The sequence below is a fragment of the Scyliorhinus torazame genome, chromosome 3, assembly GCF_047496885.1.
Source record: "Scyliorhinus torazame isolate Kashiwa2021f chromosome 3, sScyTor2.1, whole genome shotgun sequence".
Lineage (NCBI taxonomy): Eukaryota > Metazoa > Chordata > Chondrichthyes > Carcharhiniformes > Scyliorhinidae > Scyliorhinus > Scyliorhinus torazame.
In genome coordinates, this window is record NC_092709.1 from 10,579,547 (window position 1) to 10,605,664 (window position 26,118).

At 50.9% G+C, this 26,118-nt stretch overlaps 1 protein-coding gene across 3 annotated transcripts in view; it reads left to right on the forward strand.

Moving 5' to 3' along the window:
* The window catches only part of stpg2 (sperm-tail PG-rich repeat containing 2), a 649,746-nt gene that overhangs the window by 218,952 nt on the left and 404,676 nt on the right, over positions 1-26,118 (forward strand). Inside the window, exon 11 of one of the 3 annotated variants that reach the window (XM_072495294.1) lies at positions 8,222-8,826. The exons of the other annotated variants lie outside the window; for them this stretch is intronic. Within the exon in view, the coding sequence (XP_072351395.1) occupies positions 8,222-8,275 (54 nt within the window). The 3' untranslated portion in view covers positions 8,276-8,826. Of the gene's footprint in view, positions 1-8,221; positions 8,827-26,118 lie in introns of those variants that run through there. 3 annotated transcript variants of the gene reach the window in all.

Genomic DNA, 26,118 nt, shown 5'->3' on the forward strand with positions numbered 1-26,118 from the left:
TCTACCTTCGCGAGCAAGGCGTAAGGCACCGGGCGCGCCCGGAAATAGCGCGGCTGGGGGAGGAAAGGAACCAGCGCCCGTTGTGGCGCTTGGAGGTGGGGCTGTTGGCGGATGAGGAGGTGAGCAAGCGGCTCCAAGGAAGCATAGAGAGATACCTGGAGGCCAACAATAACGGGGAGGTCCGTGTAGGGGTGGTCTGGAAGGCGCTGAAGGTGGTGGTTAGGGGAGAGCTGATCTCCATCAGGGCCCACAAGGAGAGGAGAGAGCAGAGGGAGAGGGAGAGGCTGGTGGGGAAGATGGTGAGGGTAGACAGGAGGTACGCAGAGGTGCCGAAGGAGGGACTGTTGAGGGAGAGGCATAGCCTCCAGGCCGAATTCGACCTGTTGACCACCAGGAAGGCGGAGGCGCAGTGGAGAAAAGCCCAGCGGGCGATTTATGAATATGGGGAAAAGGCAAGTCGGATGCTGGCGCATCAGCTTCGGAAGCGGGACGCAGCTAGGGAGATCGGGGGAGTTAAGGATAGGGGAGGGAGTGTGGTGCGGAGGGGGTTGGCATCAATGGGGTCTTCAGGGACTTTCATGAGGAACTGTATCGGTCCGAGCCCCCACTGGAGGAGGAAGGGATGGGCCGCTTTCTCGACCAACTGAGGCTCACGAAGGTGGAAGAAGAACTGGTGGCGGGATTAGGGGCCCTGATTGGGCTGGAGGAGCTGGACAAAGGGATAAGGAGCATGCAGGCGGGGAAGGCACCAGGGCCGGACGGTTTCCCAGTCGAATTTGACAAAAAATATGTGGACCTGTTGGGCCCGTTGCTGGTTAGGACCTTCAATGAGGCAAGGGAGGGGGGGGGCGTTGCCCCGACGATGTCCCGGGCACTGATCTCCTTGAGCCTGAAGCGGGACAAGGATCCCCTGCAGTGTGGGTCGTACAGGCCGATTTTGTTGTTAAATATAGATGCGAAGGTGCTGGCGAAGGTCTTAGCCACGAGGATTGAGGATGGGGTGCCGCAGGTCATCCACGAAGACCAGACGGGGTTCGTGAAGGGGAGTCGGTTGAATGCGATTGTGCGGAGGCTCCTGAACGTTATGATGCCGGCGAGGGAAAGGGAGGCGGAGATAGTGGCGGCGATGAACGCTGAGAAGGCCTTCGATAGGGTAGAGTGGGGGTACTTGTGGGAGGTGCTGAAGAGGTTTGGGTTTGGGGAGGGGTTCATCAGGTGGGTTAGGCTGTTGTACGAGGTCTCGATGGCGAGTGTGGCCACGAACAAGAGCTGGTTTGAGTACTTTCGATTGCATCGAGGGACGAGGTGGGGTGTCCCCTGTCCCCCCTGCTCTTCGCACTGGCGATTGAACCCCTGGCTATGGTACTGAGGGAGTCGAGGAACTTGAAGGGGCTGGTGTGGGGTGGGGAGGAGCATAGGGTGTCACTCTATGCGGATGACTTGCTGCTATATGTGGCGGACCCGGTGGGGGGAATGCCAGAGGTAATAAGGATCCTCAGGGAGTTCGGGGATTTCTCAGGGTACAAGCTCAACATGGGGAAGAGTGAGTTTGTGGTTCACCCAGGGGACCAGGAGAGGGGGATTGGTGAAATCCCACTAAACAGGGCGGAGAGGAGCTTCAGGTATTTGGGGGTCCAGGTGGCCAGGAGCTGGGGGGCCCTGCAGAGGCTTAATTTCACGAGGCTGGTGGAGCAAATGGAGGAGGAGTTTAAGAGGTGGGACGCGTTGCCGCTGTCCTTGGCGGGTAGGGTGCAGTCAATCAAAATGACGGTGCTCCCAAGGTTTTTGTTCCTGTTCTAGTGCCTCAACATTCTTATCCCGAAGGCCTTCTTTAGGCGGATCAGCAGGAACATAACGGGGTTTGTGTGGGCGCGAGGGACTCCGAGGGTGTGAGGGGTGTTCCTGGAGCGGAGTAGGGATGGGGGGGAGCTGCCGCTGCCCAACCTCTGTGGGTACTACTGGGCCGCCAATGCGGTGATGGTGCGCAAGTGGGTGATGGAGGGGTAGGGGGCGGCATGGAAGAGGCTGGAGACGGCGTCCTGTGTGGGTACGAGTCTGGGGGCGCTCGCAATGGCGCCACTGCCGCTCCCTCCAATGAGGTATACCACGAGCTCAGTGGTGGCGGCTACCCTCAAAACTTGGGGGCAATGGAGGCGGCACAGGGGGGAAGTGGGGGCCTCGGTGTGGACTCCGATACGGGGGAACCACCGGTTTGTCCCAGGGAGAACAGGCGGAGGGTTTTCGGGGTGGCACAGGGCAGGGATAAGAAGGTTGGGGGACCTGTTTGTGGATGGGAAGCCAGGGTGAGCTGGAGGAGAAGTACGGGCTCCCCCCCGGGAAACACCTTTAGGTATCTACAGGTAAGGGTGTTTGCCAGGCGGCAAGTGGTGGAATTATGAAGGGAATAGATCGGATAGATGCGGGCAGGTTGTTTCCACTGTTCGGGGAAAGCAGAACAAGGGGGCACAGCCTCAAAATAAGGGGAAGTAGATTTAGGACCGAGTTTAGGAGGAACTTCTTCACCCAAAGGGTTGTGAATCTCTGGAATTCCTTGCCCAGTGAAGCAGTTGAGGCTCCTTCTTTAAACTTTTTCAAGAAAAAGATAGATACCTTTCTAAAGAATAAAGGGATTTGGGGATATGGTGTACGGGCCGGAGAGTGGAGCTGAGTCCACAAAGATCAGCCATGATCTCATTGAATGGCGGAGCAGGCTCGAGGGGCCAGATGGCCTACTCCTGTTCCTAGTTCTTATGTTCTTATGTTCTTCTGAATTCCCGTGGCTGCTGCCACACACAGTACAGGATAGGGTGCTCTCGGGGCTGTGGGTCGGAGGGGGGAGGATTTCGGCAACATACCAGGTGATGCAGGAGGAGGAGGAGGCCTCGGTGGAGGAGCTGAAAGGTAAGTGGGAGGAGGAGTTGGGGGAGGAGATCGATTAGGGGACGTGGGCAGATGCCCTAGGGAGGGTGAACTCTTCCTCTTCGTGCGCGAGGCTCAGCCTCATACAGTTTAAGGTGCTGCACAGGGCACACATGACCGGGACAAGGATGAGCCGGTTCTTTGGGGGTGAGGACAGGTGTGTTAGGTGCTCAGGGAGCCCAGCAAATCACACCCATATGTTCTGGGCATGCCGAGCGCTGGAGGAATTTTGGAAGGGCATAGCGAGGACGATGTCGAGGGTGGTAGGATCCAGGGTCAAACCGGGCTGGGGGCTCGCAATATTTGGGGTTGCAGTGGAGCCGGGAGTGCAGGAGGCGAAAGAGGCTGGTATTCTGGCCTTTGCGTCCCTGGTAGCCCGGTGAAGGATTCTTCAGTGGAAGGATGCGAGGCCCCCAAGCGTGGAATCCTGGGTCAACGATATGGCGGGGTTTATTAATTTGGAGAGGGTGAAATTTGCCTTGAGGGTATCGGTGCAAGGGTTTTTCAGGCGGTGGCAACCGTTCTTAGACTTCCTGGCAGAATGGTAGACATTGGTCAATGGCAGCAGCAGCAACCCTGGGGGGGGTGGGGGGGGGTTCTATTTTATTTTTGTTTGTCTATACTGGGGGATCTGAGGGGGTGTATATATTTGCTATGTTTGCTCTGTGTTTTGGTGAGTGTTAATTTATTATTTATGTATAGGGGGAGGGGGGCACTGGGTTGTTTTGTTTTGTATTTAATTCTATTGGGTTCCTTTTACATTTGTTGTTGATATTTTGTGAAAACTTTAATAAAATTTTTTTTAAAAAAAGATGCCTTTTGAACGTCGTTCAATAACCTCCCCTGGCAACACGTTCCAGGCACTCACCATCCTCTGTGTAAAAGACCTGCCTCGCACATCTCCTCTAAACCTTGCCCCACAGACCTTAACCTATGCCCCCTGGTGACTGACCCCTCCACCCTGGGAAAGAGTGCCTGCCCATCCACTCTGTCCATGCCCCTCATAATCTAGTAGACGTCTATCAGGTCGCCCCTCAACCTCCGTCTTTCTAATGAAATCAGTCCGAGTCTATTCAGCCTCGTCGCATAGCTAACACCCTCCAAACCAGGCAACATCCCAGTAAACCTCCTCTGCACCCTCTCCAAAGCCTCCACATCCTTCTGGTAGTGTGGCGACCAGAATTATGCGCAAGTGCGGCCTTACCAAGGTTCTATACAACTGTGCCAGTTTTTATACTCGATGCCCCGTCCAATGAAGGCAAGCATTCCATATGCTTTCTTGACTGCCTTGTCCACTTGTGTTGCCACTTTCCTCTGTGCTGTGTCATTAAAACCATAGCAATTTATTATATGATTAGGCAATTGACCTAATCAGGTAATATGTTTTAACATTTTTGCATGAAGCGCTGCCTGCCTAAGGGTAACTTACAATTATTTTATGAGTTGCCTTTTTATTATTTGATTGCTAATTAACAATGCGTCCCTGATTGAAATGTGAGCCAACATGGCTGAACTAATGTGCGGCAACATGCTGAGAGTGTCGGAGCCTAATGACCCATCGGTACTGACAGGAGATTCCACACTGACCTCTGCATTGCTTCAGGAGCGCATTAGCTTCCCATGAACAATTACAACAACCCGTACCTTAACACAGAAAAAGTGAACAATAGAAAACTGCTTCATTGAGCTGAGAGATTAATTGGACACTAAGTCAGAGGAGGAGGAAATGAGGTTCGAGTGGGGGGGAGTGGGGGCGGGTTGGGGTAGCAGTGGTTCACCAAGAGATTGGCCAGAGGGTTTTAAGGGAGAGAGGTGGGTGAAGAGGTGCTTGGGGTTTTCTCAAAGTGCCATGTTGGGTGTTGCGTAGACGATCATGGTCCTCCAAACATTTCAATCAGACCAACCGTGGATGTTGTTGGAGTTCTGGTCAGTATTAACACAATGGCGTCGGGGTCCATCTACAATTCGTGGACGTACCGAGCGAGGTGTTGACACGAATGGTGCCAACCCCCATTCACGCGGGTGTTTTGATAATAATTGTTTGTATTGACTGCATTTTATGGTAGCACTGTGATTAGCAATATGGCTTCACAGTGTCTGTGTCCCAGGTTCGATTCCCGGTTTGGGTCACTGCCTGTGCGGAGTCTGCACATTCTCCCCGTGTCTGCGTGGGTTTCCTCCGGGTGCTCCGGTTTCCTCCCACAAGTCCCGAAAGACGTGCTTGTTCGGTGAATTGGACATTCTGAGTTCTACCTCAGTGTACCCAAACAGGTGCCGGAATGTGGTGACTAGGGGCTTTTCACAGTAACTTCATTGCAGTGTTAATGTAAGCCTACTTGTATCAATAAAGATTATTACTATTTGACTGCGAAAAGGGAAGCATGAGGTGTTTTCCCGTTGCCTCCCTTTTGTTGAAGGGAACACAAACAACCTTCCCAGAGGGGCCTCCTCTGCCTGGCACCAGTCCGCTGTTTTCTTCCACCTTTGCTGCCATAGGTACCGCCAGATCCACCAGTGGCCATCACTTATAACCCTGAGCCCGGGTCCCTTTCAGGTACTGCTGGCTGGTCTCGGGGCTGGCAAAAGAGCAAGGTCATCCACATGCTGGGGCTCATTCAGAAAACCCCTGCTAACCCATGGCTTAGGGAGGAAACGGCAGCTGAAGGCATGATATCAATGGTGAAGCACATGGAATGGGGAAAGGAACAGAGACTTCGGGAAAAGCGGAGTGTAGTGGTGGAAAGGGTTACAGGGCAACAGCAGGGGCAAGACCCCGGAGGTATTTAAACATGAGGATGAGAGTTTTAAGTTTGACGATGGGGTTGATGGGTAAGCGGGAGAGAATTCAGACAGCAGAGCTTTGAATGAAATTAATTTGCAATAAAATAGACAAAAGACAACTTATAAAATAATTGCAAATTATACTTAGACAGGCAGCGCTTCGCGCAATGATGTTGAAACATGCATTCAGAATCTATCATGTCATGTAAAATGCCTATTCATAGAATAAATTGCTACGGTTGTAATGACCCTGGTTGTAAGCAGCAGAAAACAGACTAGGCAGATAGCTGCTAACAAAATATTTTTACTTGCGTGTAAAATGTGATTATAACGATAGAAGCATGCAGCAATTTGTAGTGTAAGTAACTGCCCCTGAGCCATTTACACTGTCACCCTTACCTGGATTAGTTGGCGCAATGGAATTCTGCTAAATTGTCACCTAACCCCTTGGTGAATCTGGATGGCTGCACTAATTAACGAGGTGCCGTGACATTAGATCGAGTAGCTGAGGCTATTTGAGTTTCCAAGAGCGAAGAATCGTAATGCTGGGCTGTAATTTTTTAAACTTTGCATTCATTGACCACTCCCAGTTCAGACATTGAGCGTATTACCTGGACAGTTGTAAAATAAACCCTATTCTTAAAAGGAATCCACCATTAGTTGAACACAGCCTTTTCTTGGCTTCTATGGTAACGAGTGTGAACTTGTAGAATTGTGGAATGCGATAGCAGGGAAAGAGGCATTCAGCCCATCCTGCCTGTGTTATTCATTGGGTTTCATTGGTAGCACCCATAGAGTACTAGTGACTAAATTGCTGCTGACAGTGTGGGAGTGGACCATTGCGAAGAGCGCGTGAAGCAAATTGAAGAGGGTGAAGACAGAGGGGAGGAACATTTACAAAAAAGAAGCAGATAAACAGTTGGCGGCAACACCTCTTTATATTGCTTTAGAACAATGACAGGACGTATTTAAGATTCTTTAAGCTCTGGTTAAAAATCATTGTTCCGCCTTTGGGAGACTGCAAAACTAGAGGGGCATGAATGTAAAATAGGCACTAAAAAAATGACAACAGCAACGTATATTTATAAAGCATCTTTAATGTAATAAAATGTCCCAAGGATCTCCACAGGAACATTATAATACAAAGTATGGCACTTTTGTTTATTCATTTATGACTGGCCCAGCAGTTGCCCTTGACAACGCGGTGGTGAGACATTCTTGAACCCGCTGCAGTGTCTGATGGGTACCCCATAGTGCTGTTAGGGAGGGAGTTCCAGGATTTTGACCCAGCAACAATGAAGGATCTACGATATATTTCCAAGTCATGAAGGTGAGTGACTTGGAGGGGGACCTCCAGGTGGTGATGTTCCCCGGGTATCTGCTGCCCTTGTCCTGGATCAGTGTTCTTCAAACTTTTTTTCCCGGGACCCACTTTGGGTCAACCGGCCGCCTTCGTGACCCACGTCGACCGACCTTCACCACACCTAAAAATAATAATCTTTATTGGTATCACAAGTAGGCTTACATTAACACTGCAATGAAGTTACTGTGAAAATCCCTAGTCGCCACATTCAGGCGCCTGTTTGGGTGCACAGAGGGAGAATTCAGTATGTCCAATTCACCTAACAAGCACGTCTTTTGGGACTTGTGGGGGAAAACCGGAGCACCCGGAGAAAACCCATGCAGACACTTGGCGAACATATAGTCTCCGCACAGGCAGTAAACCAAGCAGGAATCGAACCCGGGACCCTGCCGCTGTGAAGCAACAGTGCTAACCACTGTGCTGTCACGTTCGCTTACCTTTAATGCGAAAAGGGAGATTGGTTCTCCCGATCTCCCTCCAATGAGATTCAAAGGAGGAGAGGGCAATGCGCATATCAGGTGTAGACTTCAGCCAGTTCATTTGTGCCTTCTCCATCTTTATGAAAACGGAAAATCCAGTCTCGACATGCAGTTCGCCATGAAGGGTAATAACAACAAAATGCCTATTTTACTCAGCACTGGATACTCCTGGGAGATGCTACTCCAGAATGCTGACAGACTCATGGGTTTTTTGGCCTGTTTTTAATGTGGTATCACAGGTCAGGCACAGCAGCATTGTCTTTTCATTTGGAGTCAGCTTTAGGTTAATAACTGATTCTGGAGTCTCAACCACAAAATACATTTTTCATCCACCACTTCTCTTTCAAAATCTGAAACTTCACATCTCTCATTTGCCCGTACTTCCCTGCATGCAACACACATGGGCTTTGCATCCTTATTTGCATTGACACAAATGACAAAACTGTACCTCAAGAAATTATCTTTATACTGCTTTGTTCCTTAGTTAAATGTCTTGCTGTTAACCAGAAGCCCTGGAACTCTATACAGAGCTAACACTGGCATTGCTCTGCCCTGCCCTGGACTCTCCTGAGCAGCTCTCTCCAGCAGATTCTGTTGTGAGATCCTGTTGAATAGATAAACTGCCTATTTTGAGTCTCAGGCTGTCACTTACTTTTAAGAAAACCTTTCATCTTCACAGGTCACTTGCCTTGCCTGCCGACAGCTGGAAAAAGGAAGCAACACTGCTCCGTGATTTGGGGCCAAAAGGCAGGTACCTGCAGGGCACCAGACATCAAGTGTGCGTCCAGGAAGCATGACCAGCTCTCTGCTGCCACCATGCTGGAAGACTCCATTTATTTCCATTTGAAAGTCGGCAGCAGCTGCCATTCTCGATGTAAATGGTGAACCTGCCTCCCATCCATTGACTCCATCTTCACCTCCCGCTGCCTGGGGAAAGCGGGCAGTATAATCAAAAATCCCTCCCACCCGGCTTACTCACTCTTTCAAGTTCGTCCATCGGGCAGGAGATACAGAAGTCTGAGAACACGCACGAACAGACTCAAAAACAGCTTCTTCCCCGCTGTTACCAGACTCCTAAACAATCCTCTTATGGACTGACCTCATTAACACAACACCCTGTATGCTTCATCCGATGCCAGTGCTTATGTAGTTACATTGTATACCTTGTGTTGCCCTATTATGTATTTTCTTTATTTTATATTCATGTACTTAATGATCTGTTGAGCTGCTCGCAGAAAAATACTTTTCACTGTACCTCGGTACACGTGGCAATAAACAAATCCAATCCAGTCTAAAAGGCGGTAGCGGCTGTTGGGCGCTTCCCCTGCGAATCGGGACCACGGCGGGAATGCCGCAGCTTCTTCGCTCTGCGACCCTCCCAACACCCACCTGCGACCCACCCGCGCGGTTTGTCCAGCATTCAGGGCTCCTGAGGAATCCAGGGAAAACCTCTTTATCCAGAATATGGGACTCACCACCACAGAGGGGTTGAGGTGAGCAGCGTGGATGCATTTCAGGGGAAGTTGGATGTGCACAAGTGGGAGAAAGGAATTGTAGTATGTACTGACAGGGTGAGATATAGTAAATCTAGTGGGAGGGTGGCTCGTGTGGAGAATAAAACTGGCTGGGACTGTTTGGGGTGAAGGGTCTGCAGAAGGGGCTGCAGAAAGATTTAGACAGTTTAGGAGAGTGGTCCAAGAAATGGCTGATGAAATTCAACGTGGGCAAGTGCGAGGTCTTGCACTTTGGAAAAACGAATAGAGGCATGGACTATTTTCTAAACGGTGACAAAATTCATAATGCTGAAGTGCAAAGGGACTTGGGAGTCCTAGTCCAGGATTCTCTAAAGGTAAACTTGCAGGTTGAGTCCGTAATTAAGAAAGCAAATGGAATGTTGTCATTTATCTCAAGAGGCTTGGAATATAAAAGCAGGGATGTACTTCTGAAGCTTTAAAAAGCATTAGTTAGGCCCCATTTAGAATACTGTGAGCAATTTTGGGCCCCACACCTCAGGAAGGACATACTGGCACTGGAGCGGGTCCAGCGGAGATTCACACGGATGATCCCAGGAATGGTAGGCCTAACATACGATGAACGTCTGAGGATCCTGGGATTATATTCATTGGAGTTTAGGAGGTTGAGGGGAGATCTAATAGAAACTTACAAGATAATGAATGGCTTAGATAGGGTGGATGTAGGGAAGTTGTTTCCATTAGCAGGGGAGACTAGGACCCGGGGGCACAGCCTTAGAATAAAAGGGAGTCACTTTAGAACAGAGATGAGGAGAAATTTCTTCAGCCAGAGAGTGGTGGGTCTGTGGAATTCATTGCCACAGAGGGCGGTGGAGGCCGGGACGTTGAGTGTCTTTAAGACAGAAGTTGATAAATTCTTGATTTCTCGAGGAATTAAGGGCTATGGAGAGAGAGCGGGTAAATGGAGTTGAAATCAGCCATGATTGAATGGTGGAGTGGGCTCGATGGGCCGAATGGCTTTACTTCCGCTCCTATGTCTTATGGTCTGATGGTCTGTTTGTGTGCTGTAAATGTCTGTTAAAAAAAAAGACAGAGAAGGGAGCTTTTCTTCAGGATTTTAGTTTGTTGACGAGTGCACAGCCTCGGGGTTTGAGAGACGATACAGAATTCTAGTTGAATTAAATCAGTTGGCCTGTAGAGGACTCTGCTGTTAATTTAATTGATCCACCAGAGTGTTTTTGTGGACCAGCTGCCTAATTAATTCAGAAGCTACGAATAAAAGGTTTTTTCTTTGGGGGGGGGGATGTCTAAGAAGGCACCCGGCACCCTGCGAGCACGGTCACATTGGTGAGAACATTGGGGGTGCCTCAGGTTGTTGGCTGGTGCTGACAAAATGGCCGGAAGCGAAGTTTCCCCTTCCTCTGAACGGTCCACTGCCTCGATCAAGGAGCCACCTTGCCAGAGGACCTGGACGCTTGCCCAGGTGCAGCCACTGTTGGTCTTTGAAGTTGAAAGGCTCAGTGTGAGACAGATGGCTCGGACCACAGAGCGAAGCAACAACAATATGAATATGTATTGGGACAGTTTGCTTGTTGCCAAAGTGTTAAAGTGGACATAGTCAATCGTGTGAATTAACCAATGTGGGTGGCCTATTAGAAAAGTTGATTACATATCAGTGAATCTTAGATTTTAGTCGGTTACTAGTTTAGTTTAGTTATGTTGGAAGCCGCAGGGATTCGGAATGTGGCGACTAGGGGCTTTTCACAGTAACTTCATTTGAAGCCTACTTGTGACAAGAAGCGATTTTCACTTCATTCATAGTTCAGCAGGGAGGATAATGTGGGCAAATGTGATTTGATCCATTTTGGCAGGATAATAATAATCTTTATTTGTGTCACAAGTAGGCTTACATTAAAGCTGCAATGAAGTCACTGTGAAAATCCCCGATTATCCTAAATGGTGAGAGATTGAAGAGCTCTGAGATGCAGAGCTGCCCCAGTGCATGAATCTTAAAAATGCTAACAAGCAGGTACAGCAAGTAATTAGGAAAGGTAATAGAAGGTTATGCTTCAGTTGTACAGGGAATTGGTGAGGCCATGCGTGGAGTACTGTGTACAGTTTTGGTCTCCTGATTTAAGGAAGGATGTAAATGCATTGGAAGCGGTTGAGAGAAGGTTTACCGGACTAATACCAGGAATGGCCGGGATGTCTAATGAGGAAAGGGTGGACAGGCTTGGCTTGCATCCGCTGGCAATGAGAAGAAAGAGACGACTTGAATGAAACATGTAAGATCCTGAGAGGTATTGACAGGGTGGATGTGGAGAGGATGTCTCCTCTTGTGTGTGAACCTAGCACGAGGAGGGGGGGTCACTGTTTAATAATAAGGGGTCGGCCATTTAGGGCAGCGACGAGGGGTGGGCTGTGGGGTTGCGGTTGGCGGGTTGGGTTCGCGCACAGCCGGTGGCATGTTTTACGGCACGACCGGGGCAGGTCAGCAGCGATGCGCATGCGTGGCCCGGGACCCGGCCATTCTCCAGCCGTTTTCGGCGCGATCTGCGGGAGTTTCACTCGGCGACGGTGCTAGCCCCTCACCGGCTCGGTGAGGGTTTCGCGCTGGTTTTTCTGTCATGGAAGTCCACACATACTCCGCTGGCGTCAACAGATGGTCTCAGAAACGGGGAATATTTTAAACATAGATATTTGGATGTATATCATGTCCTCGTACTTACCAATTATTTATGTAGAGTAATTGTTTTAATTCACACATAAACATACATATTTGGTGCACATTTACTACCTACTGCTTACAAATGTTTGTTTTGGTTAGATATCACAACGCAGTGGCCTGGGTGTTCAGGATACCGCGCACTCGCCATGCAGCCCATCCCCACCGACTCTGACAGGCCCACTGCCATTTTACACTCAATTAAACGTTGATTGGAAGTAGGCGGACCTCAGCTAATCTGATTGGCTGACAGCTCTCCAGCCTGCTCAAGCACAGCACTGCAGTGCCAGGAAGAGGTACTGCAGCACAGTGCCTCAGCCTGCGTCCCAGAGTGCACTTGAGGTACGACCCGGGGGTCCCGCGGTGGGAGGGTGGGGGATGCCCTGGGGGTTGTTGGAGGTGAGGGGAGGGGTCATCTCGCCATTGGGGGTTAGGCCAGGTGGGGGAGGGAGGGCTGGAGGTCTCAGGCTCCGGAGGGGAGGGCGCCCCAAATTTGAAGGGGCCTTCGGATTGAGGCCCCCTCCTCCCCCATTCCAGCCAAGATGGGGGTTCGTTCACTGTTCAGCTTCCACCCTTGCTCTGACCCAGGCACGCCAGCCTACAAATTGAGGCTGAGCAGGACGTGGCCCTGAAGTGACCATAAAATGGCCTGATATTGTCTGTCCTTGCTTGTCCTGTGTTGACTGAGTAGAGTTCATCTTCATTCGATAGAGAGAATGGTTTCTCCTGTAGTATTCTTCTGGGCAGCATGGTAGCACAGTGGTTAGCACTGTTGCTTCACAGCTCCAGGATTCCAGATTCGATTTCCGGCTTGGGCCACTGTCCGTGCGGCGTCTGCACGTCCTCACCGTGTCTGCGTGGGTTTTCTCCGGGTGCTCCGGTTTCTTCCCACAGTCCCAAGATGTGCAGTTTAGGTGGATTAGCCATGCTAAGCTGCCCTTAGTGTCCAAAAAGGTGTGGTGGGGTTACTGGGTTATGAGGATGGGGTGGAGGTGTGGGCTAAAGTAGGGTGCTCTTTCCAAGGGCCGATGCAGTTTCGATGGGCCGAATGGTCTCCTTCGGCACTGTAAATTCTTTTTCTTTCAGCAAATAAACACCCCGGGAAACATTCTTCCCAACAATCAACTATACAGTATGTACAGATTTTCCTCCTCTTTCAACCCCCCCTCCCTATCACCTCCCCCCCCCGCTCACGACGTATACCTCCTTAAACACGGTCACAAACATCCCCCACATTTTCTCAAACTCCCCTGCTGAGCCCCTTAACTCATACTTTATCTTCTCTAACCACAGGAAGTCGTACAGATCACCCAACCATGCTGCCACCCCCGGTGGCGATGCCGACCGCCACTCCAGCAAAATTCGTCGCTGTGCAATCAGAGAGGCGAAGGCCAAGACATCGGCCTTCCTCCTCTCCATGAGCTCCGGCTTCTCTGAAACCCCAAATAGCGCCACCAAAGGGTCCGGGTCCACCTCCTCCACTATCCTGGCTAAGACCGCGAACACTCCCGCCCAGAATCGTCCCAATTTTTCACAACCCCAAAACATGTGTGCGTGATTCGCTGGCCCCACCCACACCTCTCACACTCATCTGCTACCCCCTGAAAGAACCCACTCATTCTCGCCCGAGTCATATGCACCCTGCGCACCACCTTAAACTGTATCAACCTCATCCTTGTGATGCACGATCAATGACCACTAAAACAAAGTTGTAGTCCAACTGAAGGCTTTAATAAGCTAGATGTTTCCCCCAGCAGCTCAGGTACAGAAAGAAGGCTGCTGGGGCGGCACGGGATCTTATACCCCGCCTTGCAGGGCAGAGCTACCATATAGCTTGACCAATAGGAAACATATAATATCTACCAATGGTGTTCCAGCATTACCAGATACCGTAATACCTCTACACAGACTACCACATTCACCCCCTGTTAAAAAAGAGTCTGGCGGGGGTGGTGGCCTCATATTACAACATGGTAACGCGGTAGAAATTATAGTTATGGAGGTACTGTAATACCTCCGTACAGCGTTTTGTAACTATTTACAATTTTATTTACTATTTACAATTTATGATTCACAATTTTTTTTTTTAATAAATATTTTATTGAAAATTTTTGGTCAACCAACACAGTACATTGTGCATCCTTTACACAATATTATAACAACACAAATAACAATGACCTATTTTATAAACAGAAAATGAATAAATAATAAATAACAAAAATGAAAACTAACCCTAATTGGCAACTGCCTTATCACAAGTAATACTCTCCAAAAATATAATTTAACAGTCCAATATATAATTATCTGTAGCAACGACCTATACACATTATACAGTATATATTAACAACCCTGAGAGTCCTTCTGGTTCCTCCTCCCCCCCCCCCCCCCTCCCCGATCCTGGGCTGCTGCTGCTGCCTTCTTTTTTCCGTTCCATCTATCTGCCTGCGAGGTATTCGACGAACGGTTGCCACCGCCTGGTGAACCCTTGAGCCGACACCCTTAGGACGAACTTAATCCGCTCTAGCTTTATAAACCCTGCCATGTCATTTATCCAGGTCTCCACCCCCGGGGGCTTGGCTTCTTTCCACATTAGCAATATCCTACGCCGGGCTACTAGGGACGCAAAGGCCAAAACATCGGCCTCTCTCGCCTCCTGCACTCCCGGCTCTTGTGCAACCCCAAATATAGCCAACCCCCAGCTTGGTTCGACCCGGACCCCCACTACTTTTGAAAGCACCTTTGTCACCCCCATCCAAAACCCCTGTAGTGCCGGGCATGACCAAAACATATGGGTATGATTCGCTGGGCTTCTCGAGCACCTCGCACACCTATCCTCCACCCCAAAAAATTTACTGAGCCGTGCTCCAGTCATATGCGCCCTGTGTAATACCTTAAACTGAATCAGGCTTAGCCTGGCACACGAGGACGACGAGTTTACCCTACTTAGGGCATCTGCCCACAGCCCCTCCTCGATCTCCTCCCCCAGCTCTTCTTCCCATTTCCCTTTTAGTTCATCTACCATAGTCTCCCCTTCGTCCCTCATTTCCCTATATATATCCGACACCTTACCATCCCCCACCCATGTCTTTGAGATCACTCTGTCCTGCACCTCTTGTGTCGGGAGCTGCGGGAATTCCCTCACCTGTTGCCTCGCAAAAGCCCTCAGTTGCATATACCTGAATGCATTCCCTTGGGGCAACCCATATTTCTCGGTCAGCGCTCCCAGACTCGCAAACTTCCCATCCACAAACAGATCTTTCAGTTGCGTTATTCCTGCTCTTTGCCACATTCCATATCCCCCATCCATTCCCCCCGGGGCAAACCTATGGTTGTTTCTTATCGGGGACCCCCCCAAGGCTCCAGTCTTTCCCCTATGCCATCTCCACTGTCCCCAAATCTTCAGTGTAGCCACCACCACCGGGCTTGTGGTGTAGTTCCTCGGTGAGAACGGCAATGGGGCTGTCACCATAGCCTGTAGGCTAGTCCCCCTACAGGACGCCCTCTCTAATCTCTTCCACGCCGCTCCCTCCTCCTCTCCCATCCACTTACTCACCTTTGAAATATTAGCGGCCCAATAATACTCACTTAGGCTCGGTAGTGCCAGCTCCCCCCCTATCCCTGCTACGCTGTAAGAATCCCTTCCTCACTCTCGGGGTCTTCCCGGCCCACACAAAACCCATGATGCTCTTTTCGATCCTTTTAAAAAAAGCCTTCGTGATCACCACCGGGAGGCACTGAAACACAAAGAGGAATCTCGGGAGGACCACCACCTTAACCGCCTGCACCCTCCCTGCCAGTGACAGGGATACCATATCCCATCTCTTGAAATCCTCCTCCATTTGTTCCACAAACCGCGTTAAATTTAACCTATGCAATGTGCTCCAATTCTTGGCTATCTGGATCACCAGGTAACGAAAGTCCCTTGTTACCTTCCTCAACGGTAGGTCCTCTATTTCTCTACTCTGCTCCCCTGGATGCACCACAAACAACTCACTTTTCCCCATGTTCAATTTATACCCTCTGGCACCTCGCTCCCAACCTGGCTGGCAGCACCCGGACCCATCCTGCTCCGAAAACATGTGCGAGCGCACAAGTTGGACCCGTTGGCCGAGAGGGTCCATCTTCTCCACGCTAACCCCCAGTACGCCTAGGCGTACCCCGATGGCCGACAAGGTACGCTCTCCCTACGAGACCTGGCGCCCGCCGGAGCCCCACGCACACCCCAGCCACCTCCTGGGGAAGACAAGGAGACGTTCGTGAGGTGTTTGGTTGGTTGTGGTACAAAGCAGTGACCGGATGGAGTGGAGGGCATCTGGGAGGACTTCCTGCCAGCAGGAGACTGGGAGATTCTGGACCGTAGGGCCAGTAGGACAGTCTTCCAGACCATTCCGTTCTCCCTCTCTACCTGTCCGTTACCCCGGGGGTTGGAACTGGTCGTCCTGTTCAACGCGATGCCCTCGCTGAGCAGGAATTGACGCAGATCGTCGCTCATAAAGGAGGACCCCCTATCACTGTGTATGTACGCGGGGAAACCGAACAGTGTAAAGATACCCTGGAGGGCCTTGATGACGGTGGTTGCTGTCATATCGGGGCAGGGGATGGCGAATGGGAACCGGGAGTACTCGTCATTCACGTTCAGGAAGTGCGTGTTGCGGTCGGTGGATGGGAGGGGGCCTTTGAAGTCCATGCTGAGGCGTTCAAAGGGACGGGAAGCCTTTATCAGATGCGCTCTCTCTGGCCGGTAGAAGTGCGGTTTGCACTCCGCGCAGATTTGGCAGTCCCTTGTGGCTGTCCTGACCTCCTCGATGGCGTAGGGCAGGTTGCGGGTCTTGATAAAGTGGAAGAAACGAGTGACCCCCGGGTGGCAGAGGTCCTCATGGAGGGCTCGGAGGCGGTCCACTTGTGCGTTGGCACATGTGCCGCGGGACAGGGCATCAGGAGGCTCGTTTAGCTTCCCGGGACGATACAAGATCTCGTAGTTGTAGGTGGAGAGTTCGATCCTCCACTGCAAGATCTTATCGTTTTTTATCTTGCCCCGCTGTGCATTATCGAACATGAAAGCAACCGACCGTTGGTCAGTGAGGAGAGTGAATCTCCTGCCGGCCAGGTAATGCCTCCAATGTCGCACAGCTACTATAGCCTGGGCTTTCTTTTCGACTGAGGAGTGGCGGATTTCGGAAGCATGGAGGGTACGTGAGAAGAAGGCCACGGGCCTGCCCGCTTGGTTGAGCCACGTCAGACGCGTCGCTCTCACCTGGAAGGGGAGGGACTCGTCGATGGTGCGCATCGTGGCCTTTGCAATGTCCGTTTTGATGTGGCTGAAGGCCTGGCGGGCCTCTATCGACAGGGGAAAAGCTGTGGATTGGATCAGGGGACGGGCCTTGGCCGCAGAGTTGGGGACCCACTGGGCATAGTAAGAGAAAAACCCGAGGCAGCGCTTCAGGGCCTTGGAGCAGTGAGGGAGGGGGAACTCCATAAGGGGGGGCATGCGTTCAGGGTTGGGGCCTATAACTCCATTTCGCACTATGTAGCCGAGGATGGCTAGGCGGTCGGTGCTAAACACGCATTTATCCTTGTTGTGTGTAAGGTTAAGGATCTTTGCGGTCTGGAGGAATTTTCAGAAGTTGGTGTCGTGGTCCTGCTAGTCGTGGCCGCAGATGGTGACGGTATCGAGATACGGGAATGTTGCCTGTAAACCGTAGCGATCAACCATTCGGTCCATCTCGCGCTGGAAGACCGAGACCCCGTTGGTGACACCGAAGGGAACCCTTAAGAAGTGATAGAGCTGCCCATCTTCCCCGAAGGCGGTCACTAGTGCGGATGGGGAGCTGATGGTAGGGGGTCTTAATATCCACCGTGGAGAAGACCTTGTAATGCGCGATCCTGTTTACCAGGTCTGATATGCGGGGGAGAGGGTACGCGTCCAGCTGCGTAAACCTGTTGATGGTCTGACTGTAGTCGATGACCATCCTATGCTTCTCCCCGGTCTTTACCACCACTACCTGAGCTCTCCAGGGACTGTTACTGGCTTCAATGACTCCTTCCCTCAGTAGCTTTTGGACCTCTGACCGAATAAAGATCCGGTCCTGGGCACTGTACCGTCTGCTCCTAGTGGCGATGAGTTTGCAATCCAGGGTGAGGTTCGCAAACGGAAGGCAGATCGACCTTGAGGGTCGCGAGGCCGCAGACAGTGAGGGGGGTATAGGGCCGCCGAATTTGAAAGTTAGACTTTGGAGATTACACTGGAAGTCTAAACCTAGGAGTGTGGCCGCGCAGAGGTGGGGAAGGACGTAGAGCCGGTAATTTTTAAACTCCCTTCCCTGGACCGTGAGGTTTGCTACACAAAACCCCTTTATCTCTATTGAGTGGGAACCGGAGGCCAGGGAGATTTTTTGATTAACGGGGTGGACGAGGAGAGAACAGCGCCTTACCGTGTCAGGGCGTATGAAGCTCTCCGTGCTCCCAGAGTCGATTAAGCAGGACATCTCGTGCCCGTTGATAAGTGCAGTTGTTGTAGCAGTTGAGAATGTTCGAGGCCGGGACTGGTCCAGGGTCACCGAGGCTAACCGCGGCAGCAGTTGAGTGTTCTCTTCGGGCGATGTGCGGTCAGCCGAGCTGTGGTCCTGGGAGTCCATCCAAGATGGCGGCTCCCATTGGTCGCACATGGCTGGGGGTGCACAAAATGGCGGCGCCCGTCCATCGAACGTGGCGTCCGTGGGACAAGATGGCAGCGCCCGGGGGGGGCGCACGTGGCCCTGGAGTAGGAAGATGGCGGTGCCGGCTGGCCGCACGGGGACCGTGGAGAGGTTTGTGGTGGCGGTCCACATTCGCCGCCGGAGACCGCGGCGACCGCCCGGGCCTGGCATACCACCACGAAGTGGCCTTTTTTACCGCATCCTTTGCAGGTGGATGTGCGGACGGGCAGCGCTGCCGGGGGTGCTTGGCCTGCCCGCAAAAGTAGCAGTGGGGCCCCCCGGAGTTGCCAGGCCGCCTTGCAGCTCAAGCTTGTGGGGGGATGGGAGATGCCTCGGGGTTGGCCCCGGGGGGGTTCCACGCTGCCCAGGGGGCTGCCGTGCGGTCGGGAACGTAAGCGCGGGTGTTTCTGGAGGCCACATCCAGGGAGCCTGCAAGGGCCCGTGCCTCCTTGAGGCCGGGGGTGTCTTTTTCCAGCAATCGCTGGCGGATTTGGGAGGACAGCATACCTGCCACGAAAGCGTCCCGGATCATGAGTTCTGTGTGGTCGCTCGCCGAAACTTGCGGGCAGCTGCAGTTTCTCCCCAACACCAGGAGCGCACGGTAGAATTCTTCCAGCAATTCTCCAGGGATTTGTCGCCTCATTGCTAGCAGATGTCGGGCGTAGACCTGGTTTACCTTTTGTCCTTTTAGCAGCTCTGTTGCTGCATCAAAATCTTCTGTGTCCTCGATGAGGGTGTAAATTTCCGGGCTCACCCTCGAGTGCAGGACTTGCATTTTCTGTTCTCCCGTGGGTGTGTTTTCGGCTGTTCCGAGGTATCCTTTAAAACACGCCAGCCAGTGCTTGAAGAGTGCCGCTGAGTTCGCCGCATGGGGGCTGAGTTGCAGACACTCCGGCTTGTTTCGGAGCTCCATCCTTTTAAATCTAGCTTATTAAATTGATGCACGATCAATGACCACTAAAGCGAGGTTGTAGTCCAACTGAAGGCTTTAATAAGCTAGATGTTTCCCCCAGCAGCTGAGGTACAGAATGAAGGCTGCTGGGGCGGCACAAGCTCTTATACCCTGCCTTGCAGGGCGGAGCTACCATACAGCTTGACCAATAGGAAACATATAATATCTACCAATGGTGTTCCAGCATTACCAGGTACCGTAATACCTCCACACAGACTACCACACCTTGCACAAGAGGAGGTCCTGTTTACCCTTCGCAGTGCCTCACTCCATACTCCCCAATTGATCTCCATTCCCAACTCCGCTTTCCATTTCTCCTTAATCTTCACCACCCGCTCGCCTCCCTGCTCCCCCAGCCACTTATATATTTCCCCAATTCATTCCTCCCCTTCTACATCTGGAAGCAGCAGTCGCTCCAGCAGGGTGTATCCTGGCAATCTCGGGAACCCTTTCCAGACCTTTCGTGCAAAGTCCCTAACCTGCAGATACCTGAACTCACTACCCCTCGGCAGCTCTACCCTCCCCCTTAGCTCCTCCAGACTGTCGAACCCTCCCTCCAAATACAAATCCCTCATCTTGAGGGATAGCGAGGAGGACTGTCAGAGAATACAGCAAAATATAGATAGATTGGAGAGTTGGGCAGAGAAATGGCAGATGGAGTTCAATCCAGGCAAATGCGAGGTGATGCAGTTTGGAAGATCTAATTCAAGAGCGGACTATACGGTCAATGGAAGAGTCCTGGGGAAAATTGATGTACAGAGAGGTCTGGGAGTTCAGGTCCATTGTACCCTGAAGGTGGCAACGCAGGTCGATAGAGTGGTCAAGAAGTCATACAGCATACTTGCCTTCATCGGACGGGGTATTGAGTACAAGAGTCGGCATGTCATGTTACAGTTGTATAGGACTTTGGGTAGGCCACATTTGGAATACTGAGTGCAGTTCTGGTCGCCACATTACCAGAAGGATGTGGACGCTTTAGAGAGGGTGCAGAGGAGGTTCACCAGGATGTTGCCTGGTATGGAGGGTGCTCGCTATGAAGAGAGGTTGAGTAGATTAGGATTGTTTTCGTTGGAAAGATGGAGGTTGAAGGGGGACCTGATTGAGGTCTACAAAATTATGAGAGGTATGGCAGGGTGGATAGCAACAAGCTTTTTCCAAGAGTGGGGGTGTCAATTACAAGGGGTCGCGATTTCAAGGTGAGAGGGGGAAAGTTTAAGGGAGATGTGCGTGGAAAGTTTTTTACGCAGAGGGCGGTGGGTGCCTGGAACGCTTTGCCAGCGGAGGTGGTAGAGGCGGGCATGATAGCATCATTCAAGATGCATCTAGACAGATATATGAATGGGCGGGGAACAGGGAAGTAGATCCTTGGAAAATAGGCGACAGGTTTAGATAAAGGATCTGGATCGGCGCAGGCCGGGAGGGCCGAAGGGCCTGTTCCTGTGCTGTAATTTTCTTTGTTCTTTGTTCTTTGTTCTTGACCAGCCCCACTTCTCTCCACCTCCTGTATACACTACCCATCCCCCGGCTCAAACCCATGATGCTCGCACAGCGGCGTTAGCACCGACATCCCTTCCACCCTAAAATGCCTCCTCAACTGATTCCATATCTTCACCATGGACTGCACCACTGGGCTCCCTGAATACCTACTCGGAGCCATTGGCAATGCTGCCGTCACCATAGCCCTCAATCTAGACCCCTCACAAGATGCCTCCTCCATCCTAACCCACTCTACCCCTTCTCCTTCCCACCACCGCTGCACCTTGTCCACGTTCGCTGCCCAATAATAATGAAGCAGGTTTGGCAACGCCAACCCCCCCCTGCTGCCTCTGCCTCTGCCGCAGGGTCCTCCCCACCCTCGGCACCTTCCCTGCCCATACAGAGTCAGAGATGATTGTGTCCACTTTCCGAAAACAGGCCTTTGGTATAAAGATCGGGAGAGCCTGAAAGATAAACAAGAACCTCGGCAGAATATTCATTTTCACCACTCGGACCCTCCCCACCAACGTTAAGTGCAGTGTATCCTCCCTGGCCTTGTCCAACAGCTTTGTTAAGTTCCATTTATGGAGTCCCGTCCATTCCCTCGCTACCTGAATCCCCAAGTACCTAAACCTATCCCTCGCTACCGTAAATGGCATCCCCCCTAAATTAGTCCGCTGTGCCAGCTCATTCACCGGGAATACCTCAGTTTTCCCTACATTTAGCTTGTATCCCGAGAACCCTCCAAACCTCCCCAGCAGTCCCATAATCCTTCCTATACTCTCCAACGGATCCGAAACATACAGCAAGAGGTCATCGGCATAGAGCGACACCCGATGCTCCCTCTGTCTCCTCATTATCCCCGCCTCTCTGCCGACCCCCTGAGAGCCATCGCCAATGGCTCTATGGCCAGCGCAAACAGCAGCGGCGACAGCGGGCACCCCTGCCTCGTACCCCTGTGTAAGCCAAAGCTTCGTGAGCTCATATCATTCATCCTCACCCTCGCTCTTGACACCACATACAGCAACCGTACCCATGCAACAAATCTCGGCCCAAACCCAAACCTTCCCAAAACTTCGAACAAGTACCGCCACTCCACCCGGTCAAATGCTTTCTCCGCGTCCATGGACACCACCACCTCCGATACCAGAGCTCACGACAGATTCATCACCACATTCAACAGTTGTCTTATATTACTTGCGAGCTGCCTGCCCTTCACGAAGCCTGTTTGATCTTCTGCAACCACCCCCGGGACACAACCCTCTATCCTCCCCGCCAACAACATAGCCAATATTTTCACATCTGTGTTCAATAGTGATATAGGTCTATACAAAAGAACAAAGAACAAAGAAATGTACAGCACAGGAACAGGCCCTTCGGCCCTCCAAGCCCGTGCCGACCATACTGCCCGACTAAACTACAATCTTCTACACTTCCTGGGTCCGTATCCTTCTATTCCCATCCTATTCATATATTTGTCAAGATGCCCCTTAAATGTCCCTATCGTCCCTGCTTCCACTACCTCCTCCGGTAGCGAGTTCCAGGCACCCACTACCCTCTGCGTAAAAAACTTGCCTCGTACATCTACTCTAAACCTTGCCCCTCTCACCTTAAACCTATGCCCCCTAGTAATTGACCCCTCTACCCTGGGGAAAAGCCTCTGACTATCCACTCTGTCTATGCCCCTCATAATTTTGTATACCTCTATCAGGTCGCCCCTCAACCTCCTTCGTTCCAGTGAGAACAAACCGAGTTTATTCAATCGCTCCTCATAGCTTATGCCCTCCATACCAGGCAACATTCTGGTAAATCTCTTCTGCACCCTCTCTAAAGCCTCCACATCCTTCTGGTAGTGTGGCGACCAGAATTGAACACTATACTCCAAGTGTGGCCTAACTAAGGTTCTATACAGCTGCAACATGACTTGCCAATTCTTATACTCAATGCCCCGGCCAATGAAGGCAAGCATGCCGTATGCCTTCTTGACTACCTTCTCCACCTGTGTTGCCCCTTTCAATGACCTGTGGACCTGTACTCCTAGATCTCTTTGACTTTCAATACTCTTGAGGGTTCTACCATTCACTGTATATTCCCTAACTGCATTAGACCTTCCAAAATGCATTACCTCACATTTGTCCGGATTAAACTCCATCTGCCATCTCTCCGCCCAAGTCTCCAGACAATCTAAATCCTGCTGTATCCTCAGACAGTCCTCATCGCTATCCGCAATTCCACCAACCTTTGTGTCATCTGCAAACTTACTAATCAGACCAGTTACATTTTCCTCCAAATCATTTATATATACTACAAACAGCAAAGGTCCCAACACTGATCCCTGTGGAACACCACTGGTCACAGCCCTCCAATTAGAAAAGCATCCCTCCATTGCTACCCTCTGCCTTCTATGGCCTAGCCAGTTCTGTATCCACCTTGCCAGTTCACCCCTGATCCCGTGTGACTTCACCTTTTGTACTAGTCTACCATGAGGGACTTTGTCAAAGGCCTTACTGAAGTCCATATAGACAACATCTACTGCCCTACCTGCATCAATCATCTTAGTGACCTCCTCGAAAAACTCTATCAAGTTAGTGAGACACGACCTCCCCTTCACAAAACCGTGCTGCCTCTCACTAATACGTCCATTTGCTTCCAAATGGGAGTAGATCCTGTCTCGAAGAATTCTCTCCAGTAATTTCCCTACCACTGAAGTAAGGCTCACCGGCCTGTAGTTCCCGGGATTATCCTTGCTACCCTTCTTAAACAGAGGAACAACATTGGCTATTCTCCAGTCCTCCGGGACATCCCCTGAAGACAGCGAGGATCCAAAGATTTCTGTCAAGGCCTCAGCAATTTCCTCTCCAGCCTCCTTCAGTATTCTGGGGTAGATCCCATCAGGCCCTGGGGACTTATCTACCTTAATATTTTTTAAGACACCAACACCTCGTCTTTTTGGATCACAATGTGACCCAGGCTATCTACACCCCCTTCTCCAGACTCAACGACCCACATTCTATCGGATCCTTCCCTTCCTTTGGGATTAGCGTGATTACTACCTGCTTCATCGTCTCCGGCAACTCCCCCTTCTCCAGTGCTTCATTAAACGCCCCCAACAGATGTGGTGCCAGGTCCGCCGCAAATTCCTTATAAAATTCTGCCGGGTTCCCATCTCGCCCAGGGGCTTTCCCGACTTACCCCTGATACTATCCAGCATCTCCCTCAGCCCCAGGAGCTCCTCCAACGCCTGCCTCTTTGTTCCTCCACCTGGGGAAATTCCAGCTCGTCCAGAAACCACCCCATGTCCCCCTCCTCTCCTCCTGGTTCTGCCTCATAAAGTCCCTGGTAATACTCTCTAAATGCCTCATTTATCTTCCCTGGCTCTGACACCACATCCCCAGCCCCAGTCCGGATCTTCAATATTTCCCTGGACGCAGCCTGCCTCCGCAGCTGGTGCGCCAGCATGCAGCTCGCCTTCTCCCCAAACTCGTATTGCACCCCTCTTGCCCTACGCAGTTGCCCTACTGCCCTCCCCGTTGTCAGCCTATCAGATTGCCCCTGCAACCTTTTCCTCCTCGCCAATCCCTCGAATATTCCCTGTCCACCTCCACTATCTCGCTCACTAGACGGTCATGTACCGCCCTCCTTTCCTTATTCGCACGAACCGTAAATGAGATAATTTCTCCCCGGACCACTGCCTTCAGTGCTTCCCAAAAAATGCCCTCCGACACCTCCCCATTCTGGTTGAACTCCACATAATCCCTAATTGCCAACCGCACCTTATCACAAAAACCTCCATCCGCCAATAACCCCGAGTCAAACCTCCACCCCGACCTCTGCTGTCGTCCCGTACTGAACCGCATATCCAGCCAGTGGGGTGCGTGGTCCGAGATAACTATCCCCGCATACTCTGCCCCCTCCATCCCAACCAAAATCTCCCGACTCACTACAAAGTAATCAATCCTCGAATACACCTTATAGACGTGTGAAAAAAAGGAATACTCCCTTCCCCCTGGGTTCTGAAAGCGCCATGGATCCACCATACCCATCCTTTCCATAAACCCCCCCAGCTCCCTTGCCATTCGTACCCTACCCATCGACCTGGGGCTCGATCTCGATCTACTGCACTGTAAATTCTATGATTCTATTCTTTATTGACTTTGTGTTTTTCTTTAATTGAAAAATAATGACCAAATTTCCCGGGAGCTTGTCCTGCTCCAAAACAGGAGAACTTAACCTGGAGCGCAGCAGAAACTCAATTTATAACCGCGTGTGTCATTACAATGACATGGCGAGGTGGGGGACTGGCTCAGCGAAAACTCCAGATCATATTCATTTCTCTCACTTTTTATTGCAAGAGTTTTGTACCTATAGCAAATAAATCGCTGACAAATCCTGCAGAGAGTTCAGGAGATACCTCTTTATCCAGGGAGTGATGGAGATGTGGAACTCGCTCCCACATGGAGTCAAAAAGCGCAGATGCAAGGAAGTTAATTAAACACAAGGGGGAGAAAGAATTAGAGAGTTATTCTGATGGCTGAGTTGAAATAGGGAGGGAGGAGGTTCAATTGGGATAAACAACAGCAAGGAGCAGTTGCTATAAATTGAATAAAGGGCTTGAACTGTTTGGAACTTAAGAGTAAACAAAATCAGCAATTGAAACTTTGCTGCAGGCTTTCTAACATACTTGTAAAGAGAATGTAATAACAAAGTATTATTGATGTGATGCATTGCACAGAATGTTTCCCTTGGGTTAATTTTTTATTTCATTGTATTTAATTAAGATTTACAGAGTCTATCCTATAACTCAGAGCAGCTGCGTTATTGTGCTGTGTGAGAAAGTCACTCCTTCTCCCCTTTAAGATGCTCTGTAAAACCCAGTTTTTTGATCAAGCATTTCCCTCATATCCCCTCAGTGTCAAATCCTGTCTCCAGGTTGACCATAAAGTTCATGATGCGGCCAAACAGGTTGTGTATTAACTTGTAAGCCCTTCCAACAAAAGCCAATGGCAGGGGATATGAGTGGTGTGATGTTCCTTGTATAGTTCTCCAACTTGGCTAAAAGCCGTAGTGTTGACAAAGAACATGATGAGAGGGATAGATAGAGTGGACGTTCAGTGACTTTTTCCTCGGGTGGATGTAGCTGTTACAAGGGGGCATAACTATAAGGTTCATGGTGGAAGATATAGGAGGGATGTCAGAGGTAGGTTCTTTACTCAGAGAGTGGTTGGGGCGTGGAACGCACTCCCAGCTATGGTAGTG